Below are 24,854 nucleotides of genomic sequence, written 5' to 3' on the forward strand. Positions count from 1 at the left end.
ATGTATTTTTCTTTATTTCAACATTGTTACTAAAATGATAATTTTCCTCATTTTACAAGTTTATTCTCTTAAAATTGAAACTATTTTTCTCATTAGAAAACTTTTTTTTCTCTCTCAATATTTTGACTTTACTCTGGTCAAATTTCTGCTGTTAATTTTTTTGTATAGTTTTCTAAACATTTCAACTTTCTTCTTGTATATATTTTCTTCTCCTAATATTTTGACTTTATTCCTATGTTATAAATTTTCCCCCAACCTAAGTTTCCAAAAATTACAACTTTATTAATTATTTGTGTCTTAAAAAAAATTAGAAACATTTTTTCTTGAATATTTCAACATCATGCTACTAATTTTTCCTTATACTATTACTTTATTCTTGTGAAATTATGTCTTTTTATTGCTAGATTACAGCTCTCCTCTTAATACTTTGACTTTTGATTGATTTTCCCATTTTTGCTGCTGTTGTTTTTTTTTTTAAGTTTTAAATTAAATTTTTAACTGTGCTGCGGGCCGATAAAATCACAGCCGTGGGCCGCAAATGGCCCCCGGGCCTCACTTTGGACACCCCTGCTTTTCTATATGTGCAAGTATGCAGCGTAAAGTAGAGCACCTTTATTACATATTGCGATATTGATTTTTTCGGTCTTCATCTTGGTTTCAGTTTCTCCGGGGGTTAAAGTGTACATCGACCCTTTCACCTACGAGGACCCAAATGACGCCATCCACGAGTTCGCCAAGGAGATCGACATCTCCTGCATAAAGATTGAAGAAGTCATCGGTGCAGGTGAATAGCGCAGCTGCTTTTTGTCCGAGGGGACACTGAATGAGTCACGCTCATTAATGATTTATTTGAACAGGAGTGTGCCATCAAGGGCTCGGGTTTGTTCTGTGAGAAGAGCTTTAAGGCACAAAAGGGGCTTTAGATTCAGAGCGTGCATGCATGAGAGCTACGGGTGGGATGGATGGAGGTGAAAATCTTTCCCTCCCCTCAATCTGTTTTTGTTTCTCTCCAGCAGCATGTTCTGTCCTGATTTCACCTCCAAATGACAGTGTGCTCCTGCTGCATCAACTTTCCTCCGTCTTTACTTTCTGTCTCCTCTTCTCTCCTTTTGTAAATGTTTGCACTCAGGCACCACTTGTGCAACACCCAAGTTCCTCACCCGTCCACTTTGTCCCTACACGACTCCCAGATTGCACACTCGATCACAGCCAGCCACCCCCTCGCTGCCTGACATCTTTACCCTCTGACCTCCCTCCTCGCAGTTTCCTTTTCTTTATTTCAACCCCCAACATTTAGACGCTGACCTCTCTAAAAGCAGCTCATTCACTCCCAAAGTTCCGTCTTCCCACACACTCTCCAACGTCCCCTCCTTTTCTCTCCTCTGCTCACTCAACCCTTCTCCCTCATCACCCTCACCCCCTCCCTCCTCTCCCTTTTGCCCGCACCCCCTTGTCTTACCCCAGGTGAGTTTGGCGAGGTGTGTCGCGGACGGCTGAAGCAGGCCGGCCGCAGGGAGATGGTGGTGGCCATTAAGACCTTGAAAGCCGGCTACACGGAGCGCCAGAGGCGGGACTTCCTTGCCGAGGCCTCCATCATGGGCCAATTCGACCATCCCAACGTCATCCGGCTGGAGGGTGTGCTGACACGGAGCTGCCCCGTCCTTATCATCACAGAATTCATGGAGAATGGCGCGCTTGATTCCTTCCTCAGGGTAAGCCTGGCGGGAGGTGCACACAGGTCTGACTGAAAAGATTACTTTCAGTTTCTATCAAAGCCGAGAGGAACACACACACACACACACACACACACACACACACACACAGACATGCACTCATGACACCCCTGGGTTATCGAAATGTTTTACGCTCCATAAAACACCCCGAGGCGTTCACTTGCTGAGTGATAGAGATTAAATGCACAATATTACATTTGTAGGCAGGCGTAGTGTCTCTGCTTGACGCGCCTAACTGATGCTGACATTCTTTTCAATGCCCAAACTCCAGGTGGAAAACTGTTGCATTTTGGATGCATCACTGGATGCTTCAGTGTATTTTGGAGTCTTTGTGCGACTACGGAATACATTAGTGATCAGAGTTTTCACTTCATGCCACCCCCGCCCACACAAAGTGCTGAACAAAGACAGGAAGAGAAATGAGGCGTCATGCAGTACATTTACAGCTGCGTGGAGGCTATTACATGTACTTTACATCTCGTACAATGGCTTTTCTTTGCGTGGTTGCACTGAGAAGAAGACTGTTAGGCTAAATGAGGCTACTTAATGCTTTTAGCAAATCACTGCAGTCCCTCTGACATTAAATTACCATTTTTCTATTTACATATCTCCACTTGATGTGCATTGAGAGAATCCCAGGAGGCCAAAAGGGGGAAATTTATGTCTCAGATTGTTTAGCTTCACGTCAGCACCTCTATCTGTAGGTTGAACCTTTGACACAATACTTCTAATGTTGAATGAAGTGTGTAATGAGGTGATCTGTATTTGCAGCAGCAGACTGCAAACATCACTTTATGACCTTTCTATCCCTGCTTTGGTCTTGCTGAATGAGCCAGCAAACATTTATTACAGCCAAATGCACCTCCATCAATCGGTAGGCTATATAATTAATCAGCTGCAGCACATTAAACGGCATGTAAACATAGCATCAAATGCACTTTTAAATGCGAGTGTGGTCGTTACTCATTAAACATCACTGATGGAAAAAGGACAATAAATTTGTATCGGGATATGCACAAAATGGTACATGTTTTTTTTTTATATCAGCATTCATAAAAAGGACATTAACACAATTGTTAAAACATGTTCAGGTTTTATAGAAATTGAAAAAGGTGTTTTATATGTATAGCGAATGATGTAAAGCTTACTGTCCAGTCTCGGTCTGTTCCTTCCTGTGGCCAGTGTTCTGAGTCAGATGTCCTGCCGTGAAATAACAAAAACACAAAAACAGTTTGTTTGTCCTCCCCCGGTCACGAGAGTGTGACTCAAAATGAGTTCTGGAGTCTCATTTGGAAGGTTGCAAATTTTGAACGTCAATGCTTCTCACTGGTCTACAGTGCGTCAAGATAACATTCAAACCAGTGTTTGTGTTTATTTCCAATTGAATTCAATGAAATTATCAATATATATGTTTTTAAATTAAAATAAAATTTAAAAAATTGTAAAAAAAAAAAAGAAGAAAAAATGTAAAAATTAAATTATCAATATTTGATCAAATGCGTAGTGCCTCAAGCCATTTTTTTAAATTATTAAAGGTGCTCGCTGCCGTGGTTAGGTACTGCTTTGACCCTCGAAAACTGTATATTCTGCCCACTTCCTGCTCATTGCAAGCCACAGCCTACATAACATACACAAGATACAGTGGAACCTCGGTTAGCGTCCCCCAAGTTAGCGTCCTTTATTTGTTTAATGTTGAAAACAATTTTGCCTCGGTTTGCATGCACTCTCCAGTTAGCGTACAAATGGCACGCGTCTTGTTGCTTTATCAATACACCGCGTAAGTCCATCCGTATTCTTAATATGTTTGTTTTTTTTAAATCAGAAAATGTCCTACCTTGTTAGCATCCTATTAGCTAGCAAACAAAATGGCAACCAGAACCGGAAGTTACGTCAACCGCCTATGATGTCATCAGCTGTTGACTCTCCAAAATTTCAACACTAAACACCTTTTTACAGTTTTATAATTATAGTTTTACATGCATAAAACAATTCTAAATGCATTAAAATGAGGAATGAAGGGGATAAATGAACATTTAATGTTACTTTTACCTTCACTGAAGACTACCGTTCCCAAAGACACGTGGCAGCAAAACACCAAACGGACGCCATCTTCCTGTTTGGTTACGAGTTATTTCTTGAATTCAGTAGTGTTTCTCAGCTTCTTTATTAAAACGCTGGCACTTGCAGCATTCTTTGGCTCAGTTTTGGGTTATTCAGGGGAGAAATACTTTAAGGATTTAAAGCAGGAAGGTGGTGGTGGTTGATTTCATTACCACATCGTGTCTTTGGGGACAGTCGCCGAGAATCACATCTTCAATATATGCATTTCGAATTGTTTTGTGCATGTAAAACTAGAATTGCAAAACAATAAAAATTTGTTTTGTGTTAATATTTTTGGCTTTCTGGAAAGGATTAATTGGATTTACATTATTTCTTATGGGAAAAATTGATTTGGTTACCGGCCGTTTCGGTTCGAGTTGACCCTTCTGGAACGAATGGAACTCCAAGTTTGACATCAGCGAACAGCAGCGATTTGGCAAAGTATAGCTACTAACATAAGCTGCCATTTAATGTATTGCCTTCCAAATTGTCGGTGGCTTCTCTGAGATGCTGATGCCAGAGACATTCACTTGAATACCTGACAGCGGTGTGTGATAGCCGTGCACGACACTCCTCTTATTCGTGATGAAACAAAGCTTAACTTCAAACTGTGACAAATATACACATTTATGTTTTCAACCTGTTCTTTTAAACATGGTTGTTTGTCTGTACGTGGCCCTGCATTGGCTGGCGACCAGTCAATCGGCCAGGGAGCTCCGGCATACAGTAGAAAATGGATGAATGGATAAATGTTCTTTTAAACCACTATTGGTAACATCTGGTAGTCCTTGTGTTTTTTGGCCAAAAAAGTTATTGTAATTTGGAGCTGAAGAGGGGCAGCACCTTTAAGATTAAAGTTTTTTTTTCCCCTGAGTAATTGTCAGTATTGATGCCACACAGGTGTTAATGAATCCAATCATACCATAATGAGAAGATAAAACGGTTAACTTGCACAAAAAGAGGGATTGTGTTTTATTCCATGAAAACAGAAATACACACTCCAGCATGGCAGACTTGCTGCTTTATGGCTACAGTGGAGTCAAACAATAGCTTTCTTTTGTTGACTTTGATAAAATATTCAGCACTGGATATCTAAATTTGCTGCTTCATCCTTTCAGTAATACAGCTTTTCCACTTAATTGTGTATTGATGTTTTCATCAAGCTCGAGTGAAGCGCTGATCTATGAGAATTTTTGCGTTTATACCCATGTGCCTTCAGAAATATGTAGGATTTTAAATGAAAAGCTTCTTTAGTTGTAAAAAAAAAAAAATCCTCCCTGTCAGCAGTATTTGGTAAAATGACCTCTGTAGCAAAAAAATGTACATCTCTTGCTTATTCTAAGGTTTAGGCTCAGTATCTTTAGTATGACAGTAAAGAGTTTAATTATTTATAGGGGTGTCGCGAAATGGGACGAGAAGAGCTGAAGAAAAGCTGTATTGTGAAAACAGGGCAGCCAGAAGCCAATCAGACTGTGATGATGGCTACTACGGATGATAAAACAGTAGAGTGCGGTAGGGTGTAAGGCACTATTGGAAGCTCACATTAAGTGCTTTAGACACACCTGGCAATCCAACCTACCTTGGTGTTCACAGCGTCAGTGTCAGCGAGTCACGTGTGGCTGTTTATTCCATTAAAACAAACAGCTGCTTGCTACTTGTTGATGTCCAAGCACAAGCTGTAGTAAGTCTAGGCATTAAAGATTTGTCAGTTCAACTGACATAGATGTTTGGATTTGTTTGCACCTTTCATCCCCGTGCGGCTCTATTGACGCTCATTGCATTTTGGCCAAATTTGAAGCACCCGCGATCACTGGTTTCGTTTCATAACACACCTCATACATAGAAGAGATCCGTGTTGACAATATTAAATTTAGCAAGTATTGAAGTGTTTCTTGCATCATGCATTGGTAATACAAGCCAACACACATGGGTGTTCAAAGTTTGGCGCAGGAGCCATCTGTGGAAAATGGCTCATTGCAGAAATAAAAAAACAAAAACCCAGCAAAAGTGGAAAAATAGAGCAAAAAGACTTAATGTAAAGGGCTGTCAAATGATGAAACATTTTAATCAGATTAATCACAGTTTTCAAATGGTGATTAAACACCATTTGCGACTATGTTTGAAGTATGCCCATTTTTACTGTATTTTACTGCAAGAAAGATAAAAGACAGGGCAGGATTATAATATATTCGTATGGATTAACAGCTCCAAATTAAGTGAAATTGTAAATAGAGCTACAAGATAGCACACACGTCTGAAAATCTATTTACCTAACACTAGTTTCTTTAACAGTAGCAGAACCTTTGAATCACACTTTAACCGTGTGTTTATTCGCAATGAGGGGTTGCGTTCAAAGACACCACGTAACTTAAACTGATTTCACATGTTTTGTGTTTATTTTCCGAGCATACTTAAATGCAGCAAATTGTACTTCCGCATTAAGAGTTGCAAAGTCAGTGATAAGAATATCCACTTATTGTTTTTCTTTGTCCTTGTGTTTATTTAGACCACGCATATACGCATAAGAAAGACGTTTTGATGTTCGGAGTGACCCTGAATGCATCTCGCAGTAGTCGAGTGACAATGAGGAAGTGTTGTTCTGTAGTAGAGACGTGTTTGTTGGAGTTGGAGATTCGTATATGGTGTTGGAATTGTACTGCTGTTGATGTGTTCAGGTCAGAATAACGTTTTAAAAGAGCGCCAGACTCTGTGGGGAGCTACACTGTGCCGCCGTCTGTTGTCATAACAGAGAGGCGTGGCTTGCCATGATGCGTGTGTATTAATTACTCTAAATAATCTAACGTAATGAATGAAATAAATTAGTTACCGCCGTTAACGTGGTATTTTTGACAGTCCTGGTAACTACAAAAAGCTAAAATGTTGATACTAATAACTAATAAAAACACAAAGATTTGTTTTTAAATATATGTATAATGTTTTTTTAATTATAAATACTTAATACTTACTATAAAATATATATAACTCTCAAAGGACAGCTAGACAACCCTGACGCAAATAGACAAAAACAAGTAGACAAGAGAACAGTGAGCTGTGTTATTATTATCATAAGAGCGGTTTATTTGATCTCAAAAAATGTTGACAATAATATCGTTGAGCATCAATTTGTGGGAAAACAAACATTTCAAGTGTGTTAGCACACAGGTAATGTGTGAGCAGTGTCAAAGCACTTTTAGTACCTTGCAGGTGGAAAAGCGCTATACCAGTGAACGGCCATTTACCACTGCACTCTTTTTAAAATTAACATTAAAATCTCGCCTCGTCTCGTTCCACTTCTCGTGAGTTTGGTGTCTCGTCGTGAAACCCCTAATTATGTATCTCACTTCAGAGACTGCTTTAAACGGTCAGGTGTTACCATCAAGAGCCACCATGAAGCTTCATATTCTAATGCCTTCACCCCCACTCATCTATTTGCTTATTTCAATGTGTCATTTGTTCTCCATTCTTCGCCCAATCATTTGCCTCCCTGTCCTTTAATTAACCTCCTCTTCATCCCTCAGCTGAACGACGGCCGATTCACAATGACACAACTGGTCGGGATGCTGCGCGGCATCGCAGCGGGAATGAAGTACCTGTCAGACATGAACTATGTCCACAGAGACCTCGCGGCCCGCAATATTCTGGTCAACAGCAACTTGGTGTGCAAGGTCTCAGACTTTGGCCTGTCACGCTTTCTGGATGACACTTCTGCTGATCCCACTTATACAAGCTCACTGGTCAGTATAATATGTGTGTGTATGTGTGTGTGAGTGTGAAGACTGTGTCGATACTGTATACCATGAAAGATGCGAAGTTGAACACCAGCTACGTAGGGACATGTTGATTGGCTTGAAACTACTTCACAATGGAAATAATAATGATCTGTTCCAAGGTGAAACTGTCACTACTGTAAAGTCAACCTTTTGACAGTCCTAACTGTCATAAAAGTGAAGTTAACCACTGCTGATATAAACATAAAAAAATACTGAACGCCAATGACAAATAAGGAAGGCTTCTGAGTCGCCCCTCCCTGCCCACACAACACGGGTCCCACAGGCCATAGTGCACCCCATCATTTCGCGCAAGTATGCCTCGCTGCCATGAGGCATAGAGCACCACGTCATCCCGAGGCAGGAGAGAGAAAAAACGAGAAGTAATCTGACACTGCGCCCATTGCTGTGATGAGTGACAGCACGCAGCAGTACAAGAGAGAAAAATGGCAGAATGCCACCTAATTACCTGTCATTCACTGATGGTGTAATGGTGCGGCTGCTGCCTTTTACGGCAGAGGGCGCAAGTTTGATCCCAACGCTGAATAAATATTTTTTTTCATTTGTTGCTGTGCATAAAAATAATTTATTCAACAATTTGTAAAATTTTCAAAAACATTTTTCAATTCCTGGCAGTGCCCCTATTTGAGATACGCGCATTTGGCCAGAAGGTTGTAAAGATGCCTCAAATAGGCCGCACGGCGGCCTAGTGGTTAGCATGTTGGCCACACATTCAGGAGATCGGGAAGATCTGGGTTAGAATCTCCGTTGGGTATCTCTGTGTGGAGTTTGCATGTTCTCCCCGTGCGTGCGTGGGTTTTCTCCGGGTACTCCGGTTTCCTCCCACATTCCAAACACATGCATGTTAGGTTAATTGGCGACTTTAAATTGTCCATAGGTATGAATGTGAGTGTGAACGGTTGTTTGTCTATATGTGCCCTGCGATTGACTGCCGACCTGCCCAAAGTCAGCTGGGATAGGCTCCAGCATACCTGCGACCCTAGTGAGGATAAGTGGCTAAGAAGATGGTTGGAGATGCCTCAAATAACAAACTTTTAAAATGTTTTTAAACAAAACTTATGATTATACATATGGTTAATATGGAGTCTTACTGCTTTGAGTGGGAGACTTCTGACTTTACATATCTTATTCTTCACCTCTTTTTTGAGGCAGGTCCATCTTTTGGAAAAGGTGTTAAAAAAACACAAAGAAAAAGCAAAACACAATCGCAATGTTCATTATTTGATATTACTGATATGAGGTCTTGCATGACAGCGATTCAAAGAATAGTAGCCGGGTTCCAAATTGTGCGACCTGAGGGGCGTTTGTGTGTCTTTCATTGTCCTTGTGGTAGTGTGAAATTAACATTAGTTTCTGCCTGTACGTTCTGTTGACTGCCAATTGCTACATGAGCGCAGCATCTCTCCCACACGTTTGCCATTCACCCTCTTAAGTGTGCGTTTGTGTGTGTGTGAGCAGGGAGGAAAAATTCCCATCCGGTGGACGGCGCCAGAGGCCATTGCCTTCAGGAAGTTCACCTCTGCCAGTGACGTGTGGAGTTATGGCATCGTTATGTGGGAGGTGGTGTCGTATGGAGAGAGGCCATACTGGGACATGAGCAACCAGGATGTGAGTTATTACCATTATCATGATGCAAACATACATTTGGAGAGCTGAGACACATGCAGCTTTATATTAATTTTTAAGCCGAGTTGTTTGGTTTGCACTGTCTCACTTTTTTGGGGAGCTTATTATCTCTTCACTGCAGCTGCAGACGCAGTGTGTCTGTGTTCTGCATTATTTCACCCTATTTACAACTTTAGTCTGCACACCCTCCAAGCCCTCTCCCAAATTTGCAGACTGCAAAGCTCCCCCATAACACACACACGCACACGGATGTTGTTACCTGCAGGCTATCTGCGATGCACAGACGCCCAACTCCAGCAGCGCGCTAACAGGAAAATGTGTTCCTCCAACACACTGACTGCAGCTCTACCCTCTATTCTCCGTGGAATATCTGCTCAGCATTGTAATTCAAAGTCAGACTTGTAACACTGATAACAAGAGAGCAAAAAGGAGCCGCTATGAAAAATGCCACCAACAAAACCGGCGTGCAGTAATGAAAGTATCAAAGTGGAGACCGTCTATTGTTCCCACTCGCCTTTGTGCCAAAGTCTTAGCTCAATAACCGTCAGAGTCAACAAACAGAAGATGTAGAGAAAGGTGCTCGAGCACAATTGAAAAATGAAAAGGCAAGCAGCAGGAGAGGAGGAGTGCTGTGGAAAAACACTTTTTTTTGTTCCCAAACGGCGATTTTTTATTATTGTGGTGTGTTAAAACCTTACAGATCTTATGGAGAGAAATATGTTAGCCTGAGTGAAAATCCTGTGAGTGAACAATTTCAGCCTCCACTTATTGTCTCGCCGTCAATCACTTGAGAATAATGTTTTTATCATTTCTGAATGATGCCGGACTGAAGCTGGGAATACAGCGTGTGCTAGCAGGACTGCTGTCACGCTTATGAAAAGCATTTGACAAAAAGTGAAACAAGAGGCTTAATCCTTTTTCTCTCAAAACTGCAAGAGGAGGTAAGATTTCACCCAGATGCTTAATGTCTTCTATGCTCAAGGGAAGGAAATGTAGTAAGATTTTACATGAGCACAAAATATGTGTCTGAACATGTTAAACGGGATTTTCGATGTTTAATTGAAACTGTTGCCAAATGCACCATCTGGGTGTGATCTGGATGACACATGGTAAGAAATATAATTTAAAAATATCATTAAAATGAACACATTTGACAGAGACACGATATAAAATAACTCAACACACGGCCATTATTGTCTAAATAACATCAAAATAATTCTGTCTCGTCTAAAGTCAAGCTTGGTGGTGTGGGGTTGCATGAGTGCTGCCGGCACTGGAAATACAAATACAGTTTAAGGCAGTAGTCACCAACCTTTTTTAGCCCAAGATTCCTGGTCCCCAACCACGATATATATATATTTTTGCATGCCTAGAAAAAAATATATCCAATATATTTAAATTATATTTATTTATTTATTTATTTTGTAGAAAGGTTTTCTTTTATATTGTAGACTGTAATGTAAAAAGTGATAGATATTTAAAGCTTTCTCTTAAAATACAAAGCTTTGTGTTAATTATTCAACATTTCACCTTTTTCTCCTTGTGCCTTTTGCTCTATTTTTACCATTTTAGGTAGCAAAGGCAGATTTTGAGTCATAGTAACGTGCAAGAACTACTTTTGTGTACTCAGGCACATCGCTGTGCTCTGTCACTCCCTCTCTGCCTCTCGGTCGACCCTTCTGCACGTTGCTCACTCAACCTTTGCTAGCGCGGCGAGGGGAGCCGGCGTACTAGTATCTCTTGCCTGGTTTTGGGGACTGGGCTCTTAGCTGGACCTTGCGGGTTTCTGCCTGGAGGGCGCCAAGGCGTACGGGCGTGTTCAGTGGTCAAAATGCGTGCATGTTGGTCACTCTCCGGGAGCGGAGGGCACTAATGTAATAATACATTTTTTTTAATTCTCCCGATCAACCGGCAAAGTCCCAAAGGTCAACCAATAGCTCGCGATCGACGGGTTGGTGACCCCTGGTTTAAGGAATGTCAAGATGTTGATGAACTGTAGTCTACACTGGCCACTAGGTGTCACTAGTAACACACCAGACTTGATCGCCAAACAGGCGTTTATAATTTTGTAATTATTTATCTTACAACAGGCACAATAATAGCATAAAAAATAATCATCATCATCATAATAACACGGGCTACTGTTGTGGCCGTGCTCCAGCTAAAACTCAACTCTGAATGCCCAACGTCACTTCCTGTCCACACATCTGGAAGGCATTTATTGAAACACACATGAGCGTGAGTCTTAATTTCTGTCTTAAATTTATTATTTTCTCTGATTAGTGGTTAGCATGTTGGCCACACAGTCAGGAGATCTGGAAAATCTGGGTTTGAATCTCCTCATGCAAAGCGCCCACCCACATTCCAAAAATGCATGTTAGGTCTTACCTGGATTATCACGTATTTATAAATTATTATCAATTTATGGTGAATCCGGAAAAAATGGCCTATTTCCAGAGGAACAAAATAAAAGATCTCTTTTTTGACCACAAATCTGTGAATGTGCAGGGATCCAGTGTACATGAATTTTGCAATAGAAACACTGCTCTGTAGTAACAATGGTGTCTTGTCCCTCAGGTGATGACGGCAGTAGAGCAGGACTACCGGCTGCCCCCGCCCATGGACTGTCCCATGGTGCTGCACCAGCTCATGTTGGAGTGCTGGATGAAGGAGCGCAACCTGAGGCCCAAGTTCTCGCGCATCGTCAACACCTTGGACAAGCTACTGCGTAACGCCGGCAGCCTCAAGGTGGTGACGAGCACGTACTCAGGGTGAGCGCACATGTAAAGTACCAGTCGTAGTAGGCAATGTCTTTTTGCCTCTCTCATGCTGACATAAAAGTTAGTTTTATTGCTTCTTGTTGTTGGAATACAACATATTCAAATGATGATATTGTGAGACTGAGCAGGCTTTCAGCAGCTGTGTTTATGGACTGTATTGCAGCAAATTACTGCGACGTTGTCTTGCAACATTTGGTCTTTAAGGAACACACGTTTCAGGAGTTGCAACAGCAGATGCACACATTAAAGGGAGATATATTCCTTTTCATGTTTTATGAGTTAATGTTTTCAATCATTCGCACAGGCCTTTTTAATAGATATCAAATGGACAAAAGTATTGGGACACCTACACGAAACAGCTATTCGGACTCTCTTCTAATTGTTGTAATTGTGCCGCTGATATTGGCTGAGAAGGCCTGGATGGCAGTTGTGTATCCTTGAGTTCATTTCAGAGGTCTTGGATTGGGTTGAGGTTACGTTCTTCTTCACTGTGCTCATGAAATTACAGTTGAACCTTGGCTCGCGTCATCAATCTGACTCGAACCGAAACGTACTCTGACCGATGCCATTTGTCCCTTAGGAAATAATGTAAATCCAATTAATCTGTTCCAGAAAGCCAAAAATGCTAACGCAAAACACGTTTTTAATAGGGACGTCCCGATCTGATCTTCAGGATCGGGATCGACTGCCGATGCGCTGTATTTGTGAAGATCGGGTGATGAATATCGGCTTCCGCCACAAGATCGGGCCGATCCGGTTGCCGTATCACGTTCGGAACTCTGGGCCGCACTCCAACATGGTAGGTGCTGTAATGCGCCTCAAAGCTGGTTGCCACTCCCAAGAAGAAGAAAACACAACATCACCATGCCGACATGTCCGCAGTGTACCGTGGTGAAGTTAGTTTCACGTTGGATATTTGGCTCCATAGCTGCAGCGGTAGTTCCCTCTCACTGTGCTCGGACGGCTGCGTCATGGTGTAGGACGCTTGCACGGGAAGTGCCGCTTTAACCACTGGTAGCTTATAATAAGGACCGCACAAACACTACCAAACATGTCAAAACTCCTCTGTTAAAGAGCGTGAATGGAAGCTAGTTGGGTTCGCTTAGTTTAGTTCGTGCAGCTGTGTGTGTGCGCGTGTCTGTGTGTGTGTGTGTGTGTGTGCGCGGCTTCACTGTGTTGTGTTTTACTGCTTTAATGTAAGGACTATTTTACAATGCCCACCGACGACGTGCAGGTTCTGAGTGAAAAAAGACGAGAGGCACGTTTATTCTCGCACCCAGCGTGTATCCACCGTCAATTGCCATTTTCAACACACACAACACATTCCGGCCTTCAAGATAAGAGCGCTCTTTGTCACATTTGTCTAATTGTGTAAAAAAAAACAAGGGTGTCATTAAAATATCTTACATTAATAATGCGATTGGAATGACATCTGTGACTCCACCTTCCTTAATCACAAGCACGGGCATCACAGTTTGTTGAAGATTTTGTAGCAATAATTGCTGAGGCTGACATCCCATTAGAAATTGTTGCCATTTAATTCATGGACATTTTACTCACTAACCCAAATAGCACCCACACATGCTGGTAAAATAATTGGAAAAAGGAAAAAATAATTTGGAAAAAAATAAAAACAGAGTTCATAGGGCCCGAAGAGAGTTTGTTAAAAAAAAAAAAGTCATATATTCTAAATTACGCCACAAATTGGTCTATGATCATGTCAAATGATTAGTCCTACCCTAAAAGTACCCTAAAAGTAAAAGTTTTGCACGCCCATTTTTTCCCCAATTTGATCTTTTATTGGATCTTTTATTGGATTAGGGACCTGATTCACTGAGGTTTGTTACAAAAGCCAAACAATATTGTTGGTCATGCTGTGTAACAAAAAAGGAAATTCAGCAATACTTTGGTTGCATTATTTTTAATGCTTTGAGGAGCTATTTTCATAACCATATTCATTTCCACAAATTCATGTTTGTAACAAATCTCATTATTATTAAAAAACAAAACAAAACAAAAAAAACGGTATCGGATTGGATCGGCAAGACTATAAAAAAATAGGATCAGATCGGAAGCTAAAAAATCTGGATCGGGACATCCCTAATTCTAAATACATATAAATACATATAAATGATGAATGAAAGGGATAAATGAACATCTAAGATTATTTTTATCTGTACCTTTATTGTTGACAAAGACACGATGTGGCAGCGAGATCAATACGGACACCGCCTTTGTGTTTGAGTTACTTCTTGAATACAATAGTGTTTCTCACCTCAAGTCTTCTTTGTAACAGTCAAACACCGCTCACATCATAGACGGGTGACGGCGATGACTTCCGGTTCCTGTTTCCATGTGGTCATTAGCAAGCCGCTTACAAGGACGTTTTGTGATAAAACTAAGACCACAGTTGCACTCACGCAGTGTATTAATAACACGGCAAGAAGCGTTTCATATTGTACACTAACCGAGGCAAAATTTTGCCATAAATTGTCTACATTAACCGAAAAACACGCTAACCAGGGCGTACTCTAACCCAGACACTACTGTATAATTTTGTAGACCTTGTTTTGTGCACCGAAGCACCTCCCTAAACATTCCCTGCAAAGGTGTAAGCATACCATTGTCCAAAATGCCTTGGTGAGATGAAAACCTAACATCCAGGGAGCATTAAAGGTGTCTAACCAAACTACTGATTGATTGATGAATTGATTAAGAAGTGTGTCCACAGTGTTTGGAGAGTTTGGTCCTGCTATAATTCCAACAAATGTAGCCTTTTACTCAATGCAATATTTGCTATGCATGCTGAGAACATGCAGCAGCCCGCTGTGCAACATCTCAGTGGGGGTGACTGCTGAGTGAAGGGATCCCTTTTCACTTTTAAAAGTGTGTAAAGTGTGTGTTTTTGTCATATGACTGCCCACACTCATTGTAATAATGAAGCCAATTTGAAGCATCATGTTTGATGTACTGTCGGTGCATCCTTCTTTCATTGGTTCCAAAGCAAATAACAAATTACTCTCAGTGCTAAAAATGGTATAGTATCATAATTTCGCGATTATAGAGCGCACTGGTATATAAGCCGCACACACACTAGGATATGCACAAATGGAAAAAACAGCTGTAATTTTACGAGAATGGAGTCAAAATATTAAGAGAAAAAGTTGTGGAAAACATGGAAAATAGGTGCATTTTTACAAGAATAAACTCATAATATGAGGAATGTAAGTGTTGTTTCAGTAGCGTTTTTTTTTTAAGTCGTAATATCATGTGAAACAAACAAAACAAAATAAAGTTGTAATTTGGGGAAAATTAGGTTGGGGAGAAAATTATAATTTTATGGGAGTAAAGTCATAATATTCCAAAAATAAATTTTATGAAGATTATTTGAGAAGAAAGTTGAAATATTTGGAAAATTAAAAAATAAAAAAACAGCAAAAATAGGAAGAGCACAGACTGAAGTTCGTACTAGTACGCTTTTTCACCCATATCACAAAGCTGAGGTGCAGTTTTTTCTTGAAACGTCTTAGCACATGTACACGTGTACGTGTACATGTGCACATTTTCCACCATGCGGCCCTCGGTGGAAAAAGTAATGTGTCCACAACAGAGGCGGAGAATGAGAAAATGATGTAATCAGTACTCTTTCACCTTTTGTGAAATTGTGCACTCTATTGTATAGGACACCTGTGAAGTGGAGGATGAAGCCTCCTCCTCGTAGAGAGATAACTCTGCCCCCGGGTTGTTGGAATACGATGTCTCCTTGAAGAAAAATATGGCAGGCCTACAAAGACGCAAATGAGATTCCCGCTTGTTGGGTTTGTTTGAGAGAATCCCCCCTCTCTCTCTTTCCGCGCTCAAAGGGTTTTGTTGCACCTCTGCCACAGGTACTTCACTGAGAAGTGCACAAGTTGACTTATTCATGGGCACTCACGCTCCTGGTGATCATTTGTTTTTCCAGCTTCCACCGTGGTAAATCCGACGCTTCCAGCCAGTCTTAACTGTGTTTGTTCAGAATTTTGTTCGCTTGGCACCCGGTCAACAGGATGCTCTCCGCCGGTGTAGATGCAACATCCTCGCCTCTCTAGTGATGTATAATGAATTAAGCACACGCCGCCTGTCTCTCGCTTTGCAGTGCTTTCATGCTTCCGACTGGCACAAAGGGCAGGAATCACACGTCGTGTATCCAGGTCGTGTGCCAGCTCCTTGGCTCGCACTTTCTCTCGAGCACCGGTCCCCAAGGGCAAGCGCTATGCCAGGATTTGGGCTCAGTGAAGCTAATTGTGTGTGGAAATGTAATGGCTGACCTCAGTTTAATTCCCACAATACTTGGCGAGAATGAAGCAAGCTAGAATGTGGGTGATAGGACAGACAGCAGCCAGGTCTGCTGATGTGGAAAAGCAGGAGGTGATGAAGTGTGAGTAATAAGGGAGATTGAGGAGAAGCTAAAAGAGAGGAATGTGTTTAATTAGCTTGCTAATGAGCTTTTTAATGCATCAGGGGAGGGCGCGCCCAATGCCGTCTTGGGGCAACAGGCGAGAGTGTGTGTGTGAGAGACATGCTTGTGCGCGAGCGTGTACGCATGTTATGATATGTGTCAGCGTGTGCTGATGACATGCCAATGATTAATTTATGGCCTCATCAGTATGCAACAGCAAGAGATAGAAGAAGAAAGCGGAGGAGGAGAATGGATCGTGTTGTCAGCGCGTGATTTAAAGAGCGTCTCTGCTGTTTGCATGTGTGCATGCCCTCGTATCGCTGCGGCTCCTCACCTGCCACGATGCTTGGCTAGATAACGTCCCGAGAGAGAGAGAGTCTATGGAAGGATGCGTTATCTGTACGGCATCTCCGAGCCACAAGGGCCCTCATAGAAAGGACACCGGCTCGGCAACAAAGGACACAGAGATTCTAAAGTGTTGCTGCTGAGAACTGTGGGCTGTATGTTATATCTCGCTTTACTTTTATGACATCTTTTCTCATAGAGCTTATTACTGGAACTTGATTGACTTTAATAGGACATATACAGAAAGAAATGGGAGTGACACAAAAATGTTTTGAGAAAGCAACTAGGCTGTTCATCAGCTGATCAAATGTAGCTAAAAAAACACCAAACTCCCGTAAAATAGACACAACATTTTCAAAAAAGGACACAGTAATGAGAGTAGCTCCGCCATTCATGTTAATTACCTCAAAAATTGCTTGATGCCAGTGTTTCCAGGAGGCTAGTGGGAATGTTGCTCCAGGTGGTTCGGATGGCTTCATGAGGAGCATCCACTATCTGGAACTAATGTCCATTTTTGTAAACTTCCCTTGCCATCCATTCCCAAATGTTCTCAATTGGATTTAGATCGGGGGGGACACGCAGGATTGTTCAAAAGAGTGAGCTTTTTCCTCTGAAAGAAGTCCTTTGTCAGGCGGGCATTGTGAACTGCAGCGTTGTCCTGTTTAAAAAGCCAAGTCATTACCACACAGATGAGGGCCTTTAGTCATGAGGGGTGCCCCCTGCAACATCTCCACATAGCCAGCTGCCGTTTGACGCCCCTACACAACCTGAAGCTCCATTGTTGCACTGAAGGAAAAAGCACCCCAGAACACGGGCTACTGTTGCTGCAGTAACCCACGCTAAGCTAAGAACCCATCGCAGCTCCCCGAGGGAACACATTTACAGCAACACACAAGCAGGAGTCTTATTTACGTCTTATTTTCTCTATTATGTCTACTATATTGGGTAATACGAGTATAAAGGTGACTAAAAGGGTGTTATATCATGTCTAAAGGGATCTAATAATGTTAAAAAACATATTTAGAAGGTCGTCAATAGGTTTTCTATTCTTTTTGCTCAAACTGCGAAAATATTCCATTTATAAATAAGGAATCCTACTTCACGGAAATTGGCTTATCAAGTTCTGGTCTGGAATTAGCCGCAATTAACCGCACTAAATGAGGGACTTGTAATTCAAATGTCGAAATGTGATTTTGAAAGGTCTTCAAAATGTATCAACATTACTTTGATTTAAAACAAATTCATAAATGATTTTTGAAGACGCTTTAACATAACCCCAGAATGGAGCTCAGGCACCCGTGCAGCCCTTTTGTACTTATTTTGCCAGTATGGATGTGAAAAAGTCCTCAAAAGTCTTAAATTTGACTTGTTGAAACCTGCAGAGAGTAAAATGTCAACCCTGCCTCTGTCTTGTTTGACTTGTGTTGACAGGGACCTGCTGCGGCTCGGAGGAACGCTGCCAGGACACAACAGGAAAAGCCCGGACAGCAGCGAGGAAATTGTTCGGCAACAAATGAGCCAAACCCTCCCCATCAGAGTGTGAGCTGCTGCAGCGTCAAGCAGCAAGAAAGACGTAAATAAACTACCTAGAAACTCTTGACTGGAAGAGCTTGATGTAAAATAAAGAAGATAAAACAGGGGAAGCTCCGGCTACACAGGAAGGACCACTCGGAATACTTTGTACTGTATGAGCGCCCCGAGACTTCATGTTAAAAGACAGCGTTCCATTACAGTGTGTGCGTGTGTGTGCGTGTGTGTGTTCTTCATTTGACTCATGTGGTTTTGTGACTGTCAACATAAAACCAAACGTCTTATGGGCCCTCTCAGGTTGTGTTTGCATGTCTGCATGTGTTTTCTGCCGGTTGGGAACCAGTGGGCTTCTCCTCGCCCAGCACACAGAGGAAAAGGAGCGCTCACACAGACCGGAATGAGGGTCTAGAAGGATCCGACAGTGCCAAGATTTAAAATCAGCCTCACATCTGTGCTAGATGTCTTTTTATTCTTCCTGTTATAATTTTTTTTTGAGGGGGGAAAAGAAACAAAACAAAAAAAACCCTTAAATCCGCTTCCTCTTATATACAGTCTTCCACATGTACTGGGAGAATTCCGTGTTCTAATTCTGTACAAAGCATCCAAGTCTTCACATGGTCTCTCCTTCCAAGAGGAGCGATCCAACTGACACTGTGCTGGACACGTCACGTGCATGCCAATGTGGAACGCTCCATGTTAAATGTGGCTTTGGTGGCATTGGCGATGGACTTTAAGGTCCATGTTTTCTTATTTGAATCATATACGCATTGTTTTGAATGCTAACTTATTTGTGCTTTTTTTACCGGGGGCTTTTTATTACAATGCTTGTGTGTGTTTTTGGTTTTGTTTTGTTTATTTGGGTTTTTTTTTTTTTCCAGGCCAGACAGACAAACGAATGAGTGAAATTCAGACAGAAGCTTTGAAGGGAAAAAGACGCAGAGGCTGTTTTTTGTTTATGTTAATGAAACACGCCTGTGAGTTGTAGATCGTACTTTGGCAAACACGTCACAGACGAGTGCGTGTTCAAAAGGTCGCTATACAGATGAAAGCTTTATGACCTTAATATTGACTTGACCTACAAACGTGGATGTAAAACCAAGCGCTCGTTGGTCCATTTCTCCGAACATGCGTCCAGTGCGGTCCCTATTTAAATGAATGACTGCCTGTATATACACACTTTAGATCAATCAGCCTTTACTGCTATCTGACCTGACTTTGGCCTCTCTGTGACCTTTGTTTACATGCTTGTTTGTTTGTTGTTGAGGAGCAAACAATGGCAGAAATGTACGTATAATGGTCATTACATATCTGAAACTATATGTCAAAATGAAAGAAGAAGAAAATGTGCGTCTGTAAAGGGCAGACGTTTTCCTGTGCAATTCAAGGTGTAGTAGATTGTAAAAAAAAAAAAAAAAAAAAAAAAAAAAAAAGCCAGAAAACTACAACAAAAATAAGCATTTCTCCTTCAATATTTTTACGATAATCATATGCAAATAAATTATTAAACTGATATCTGGTATTCTCTTTGATTTGTCTGCGTGTTCACCAGGCTCAAGTTCCAGGTCTCATTCGGCCGAGGGATGAAAAGAAGGAATAGCAAATATGTTTTACCTCCGCCGTCGGAATAGCACAGCGGCTACGGACGGACTCATTAGGTTTTAAGATGAATTAAAATGAAAGTCCGGTCCATGCCGCTCGCCAAATAATGGGGTCACGTGACTGACGGACACTGGCGGATTTTCACCGTGTGTTCTTGGAGAAGCTTCAAGGAGACAGTTAATATGGCTGTCGGTGTCGTTCTGCGTTAAACCGTCAGCCAGGACACAAAGCTCAGAGCAGGTGAGCGAAGCTGTCAGCTCTTGTTTTTATCGACTGGGAAGAAGCTCATATGTCAGTATGTGTGTGTGTGTGTGTGTGTCTTTTGGGGGGGACATACCTAATCATCTCAACTGGCTGCCTCTTTTTAATCAGCCTGCAAATGGAGGACCGCTGGTATCTTGTTCTTCGTCTGTTTACTAAATAGCGCCGCTGCTCTCGTGGGATGGGATGCGTACACTATGACTTGAAGCATCGTTACCCACCGCACTGCATCACAAAAAATGACCTCTAACACTATAAAGTAATCTATCGTTTATTGCGGTTAATTGGTGATAAGTGAATTTCCATGAAGTAGGATTCCCTGTTATAAATCAACCTTATTCATAAATCAAATCTTTTTGTAATTACAGCATAGAAAACCTGTTTACGGCCTTCTAAATACATTTTTAAACATTAGGAGAGCCCTCCAGACATGAACTAACACCCCAATAGTCAACCTTATTACCCATTACGATAAGAGTAAATAAGCCATTTAAGACATAAGTGAGACTTGTGCTTGTGTGTGTTGCTCTAAATGTCTTCCCAAAGGAAGCTGTGGCGGACAGGAAGCGACGTTGAGGGTTCAGAGATGCATTTTACCTTGGCGTAGGTTTTTATTTGGGATTATTGTGCCTATGGTCATGAGCTTTGGGTAGTGGCCAAAAGGGCGCCATATTGGCTGTGCTGTCCCTTAGAGATAGGGTGAGAAGCACTCGGAGTAGAACCGCTGCTCCTCCAGATGAGGTGGCTCGGGCATGTGGTCAGAATGCCTCCCCGAGGAGGCGTTCAGGGCACGTCCATCCAGCCTAGGCCGCTGCCCCCACGACCCGATCTCAGATAAGCGGAAGAAGATGGTTGGATGTGTTATTGTGCCTGTTGTGAGATCATTGAAACCTGCAATAAAACCCTGTTGTTCCGGCGATCAAGTCTGGCACTTGTGTGTCTCATAACATTACTGACACGTCGTGAATGTGTGGAATACTACATATCATTCACCGTGTCTTTGAATGTGTCTTCTAAAGGCCTTAGATCTGTATTGTAGTTCATTTAGACATTTTTATGCTTAAAATGATTAATTTAGGCAAAAAATATGTAAACTTTGCTTCAATATGCATATGTTTTGACTACTAAAAGCATGTATTCAACCACAAAACAGCATTATTTATTAATTCATATATTTATAAAAAACCGTGATAGAGTGTAGCTGTGAAATTTTAACCTGCGAAGTGGCGAGGGACGACTGTACATAACTGCCAGGTTGCTATAATAACGTTATTAATAAAGCAGGACACCCACTTAACCCTTTATCTTCCAGTACATTGTCACCGATACACCTCACTTTAATTTATGCTCGTAACTTTACTTGCTAACTTTCACTGGTGATCGCCGGTGATTGTGAAATTGGCGCTCAGGCAAATAACAAGTAAGTAAGTAACAAGCGTAAATGGAACGGCTCGGTGATAAAGGGTTCAGACAAACTCTAAACCGCTACACTACAACGTCATCTGGAGCAGCTCAGGATCAAGATTTATTTAAAAATGTTTAAATAAGTACTTGGACTCACAAGACATGTCAGTTTCTCCTCCTCAGTTAGCCAATGTGGGCGTAACTTGGCTTGTCAAGCAGTTTTTCCCTGATCAACCCATCAGAGGAAAAATGCTGACATCCTTGTAGGCCAGCTAGCTGGCCCTGTGAGGAGAATCTATAATCTGACTGGTAAACGAAGCAGCTCCATTGCTAATAGTGTTTAAGTAACATGGGCCAGCAGTCCTGATTCCGAAGGCCACAGGCAGATTACATTGATATGACAAAACATCTGATTGACAAAAGAAAAATCCAACATATTCAAACACTCCTGGAAGCAGGACAGCCAGGAGGCACGCTACCAAATGACGGTAATAGACCGTTGGGAATAAATGAATACAATTTCATACAAGAAATACTAGAATTAAAGTTCTAAATGTGGTGGAGTGCTTCTGATCATGTTTAGGCCAGCAGAGAAGGCCCTGATCGCACACACTGGTCTTATTTTCTACCACGTATTTTTATTCGTGTAACAAATCGAGAAGTGTTTAATATGCATATCTGATACAGACAAAATCATACAGCAATTATTTTCAACTAACTTCAAAACCAGGAAGTATCTCTTTGTTGTTTGCTTGGTATTTTCCATTGTGTGTGTGTGTGTGTGTGTGTGTGTGTGTGTGTGTGTGTGTGTGTGTGTGTGTGTGAGATCTGAAACCATGTTAGAAGCACGTCCTGTCTACCATTAAACATTTGAAGTTTCTCTCTCATTGCTCACCAGAGAAAACATTCCCTCCGTCTCAGCAGAAATGCCTTTGTAATATTTTGCGCCGCTGCATCCTAAAGATGATGTAAAACGGCTGCAAACCTAAAGGAAATGTCTCATTAAGGGCAGCGCAAATTGCACAGATTTTAATGAGCATGCTGGGATGATAGACGGTAGAGAGGCTGATGATGGGATGGCGGGATGACAACCGCTTTTTATTGGAGTGACCTGCCAATTTTTAGTTTGTGGCCAAATCCCTATGTCACCACGGAGACCCCCACGGTTAATGCTGGATTAACAGCACTAGCCAAGACAGGAACCGGAGAGCGCCCTGCACATACATATGTATACAATATGTGTAGTCCACACTAATTCACACAAATCTGGTGGTGGCGATTTGTCAGATTGAAGCAACTTGTGTATCCCCCTGAATGCACCAGTCAGTTCTCAACCAAGCTCACAACACTCATTCGCCATCCTGTCCAAAACGAGTTTAATGCCTCCAATTACAAGGGGTCTGCAAGCAGGCAGATTTGGAGCAAGGAGGCTTGGCAGGAGTGTTTGCAACGCATCAGGGTCTTTTAACAGAGCAGTGATTTGCTGCTGCTGCTGCTAAAGCCGCCTGTGCCTTCTCATCAATGGAAAAGTACCCTCTTTAAGGCTGAAGCGGGTGCAACACTAAGCCAAAACTGTGAGCAGAGACACACAAATATCAGGCTTTTACCCACCCGGTACACTGGCTCTTTTTGTGGAGGAATTTCTGCATCTCGGCAGCGCAAGCACAAGCGGAAATCAAAGTCTTTTCAGTGACAATTTATATGTAAAACTGCTGGAAAGGTGGCAAATGGAGCAAACAGGGCATACAAAGAAAAAGCTGCAGAATGACAAGTCTGAACGTGAGGATGATGAAAATTTATGAAAGACTCAACTATTTATCCGTGCTATGACCTTGAAAGTCATGCACTTTCAATGAGTTTCATTTAAGTGCACACTATGCAATCACATATGCTTTTTATTCTCAAAATGAGGGCTTGGGTCCATGGGCATCACCAGATTCTGAGATGCTTTTCCAGGCCTTCACATGCAGCTTATTTGTTGGTCTTGTTGCCTTCGCTTTTGTCTCCAGGAAGTGAAAATCATGCTCTATTGCCATGAGGTCACATTTAAAAATATTCAAATTCAGTTTTAAAAAGTCCTGAGTTTAGCATCAACGTCCATCTGTTGTGCCCTAACCTGGCCACAATAAAAGGCCACTCCAAAATGTGCAGTTTTATCACACAGTGCCACAGATGTCGCATGTGTTGAGGGAGCGTGTAAGAATGTCCACCAGAACCGTTGCCCGTGAATTGAACGTGCGCTTCATAGAATTTGACAGGCCTCACGTGGAAACACACCAGCCCGCGACCTCCACATCCTCACCTTTAAGATTGTCTGACACCAGCCACACGGACACCTGCTGCACAATCCTCATCGGGGCCTCGACCTGAGAAGCCTTGGCATTCATCGATGGCATTTTGAGTGCACCGTGATGAGATCCTGAGGCCCATGTGCGATTCATCCATGTTGCAGCATGATAACGCACGGCCCCATGTTGCAGGCATTCCTGGAAGCTGAAATCCAGTTCTTGCATGTCCAGCATACTCAGCTCACCCATTGAGCATGTTTGGGATGGGCGTACACGGCAGCGCATTCCAGTTCCTGCCAATGTCCAGCAACTGTGCACAGTCATCGTAGGGGAGTGGACCAACATTCCACAGTCCACAATCAACAACCTAATCAACTCCACATTTTGGATTGGCCTTCTATTGTGGCCACCCGAAGCACACCTGTGCAGTAATCATGCTATCTTGATATTTCACCAGTGAAATGGATAGACTATGTCCGCATGTGCTCACTAACACAGATTTAGACAGATTTGTGAACAATACTTCAGAGCGACTGGCCTTTGCATAGAAAAAGTGTTATCTCATTATTAAAATTGGGCTGCACCGTGGCCCAGTGGTTAGCATGTTGGCCACACCGTCAGGAAATGGGGAAGATCAGGGTTCGAATCGTTGTTGGGCATCTCTGAGTTTTGCATGTTCTCCCCGTGCGTGTGTGGGTTTTCTCCGGGTACTCCGGTTTCCTCCGACATTCCAAAAAACATGCATGTTAGGTTAATTGGCAACTCTAAATTGTTGTCCGTAGGTATGAATGTGAGGGTGAATGGTTGTTGTATGTATGTGCCCTGCGATTGGCTGGCAACCAGTCCAGGGTGTACCTTGCCTCCGGGATAGGCACCAGCATACCCCCGCCACCCAAGCAGCATAGAAAACGGATGGATGGATTTTCTGTTATTATGTCTGCTATATTAACACAGTGTAAAGG

The 24,854-nt window shown here is 42.1% G+C and overlaps 1 protein-coding gene across 3 annotated transcripts in view; it reads left to right on the plus strand.

Annotated features, from left to right (window-relative positions):
• The window catches only part of ephb3a (eph receptor B3a), a 54,974-nt gene extending 35,195 nt beyond the window's left edge, over nt 1–19,779 (plus strand). For 2 of the 3 annotated variants that reach the window (XM_054758445.1, XM_054758455.1), the window contains exons 10-15: nt 662–784; nt 1,465–1,712; nt 7,352–7,567; nt 9,080–9,229; nt 11,825–12,018; nt 18,242–19,779. In XM_054758445.1, the coding sequence (XP_054614420.1) occupies nt 662–784; nt 1,465–1,712; nt 7,352–7,567; nt 9,080–9,229; nt 11,825–12,018; nt 18,242–18,353 (1,043 nt within the window). In that variant the 3' untranslated portion in view covers nt 18,354–19,779. The other variant, XM_054758464.1, reaches the window with a different exon arrangement.
• Nucleotides 19,780–24,854: the final 5,075 nt, after the last annotated feature.

Source organism: Dunckerocampus dactyliophorus, chromosome 2 (genome assembly GCF_027744805.1).
Source record: "Dunckerocampus dactyliophorus isolate RoL2022-P2 chromosome 2, RoL_Ddac_1.1, whole genome shotgun sequence".
Lineage (NCBI taxonomy): Eukaryota > Metazoa > Chordata > Actinopteri > Syngnathiformes > Syngnathidae > Dunckerocampus > Dunckerocampus dactyliophorus.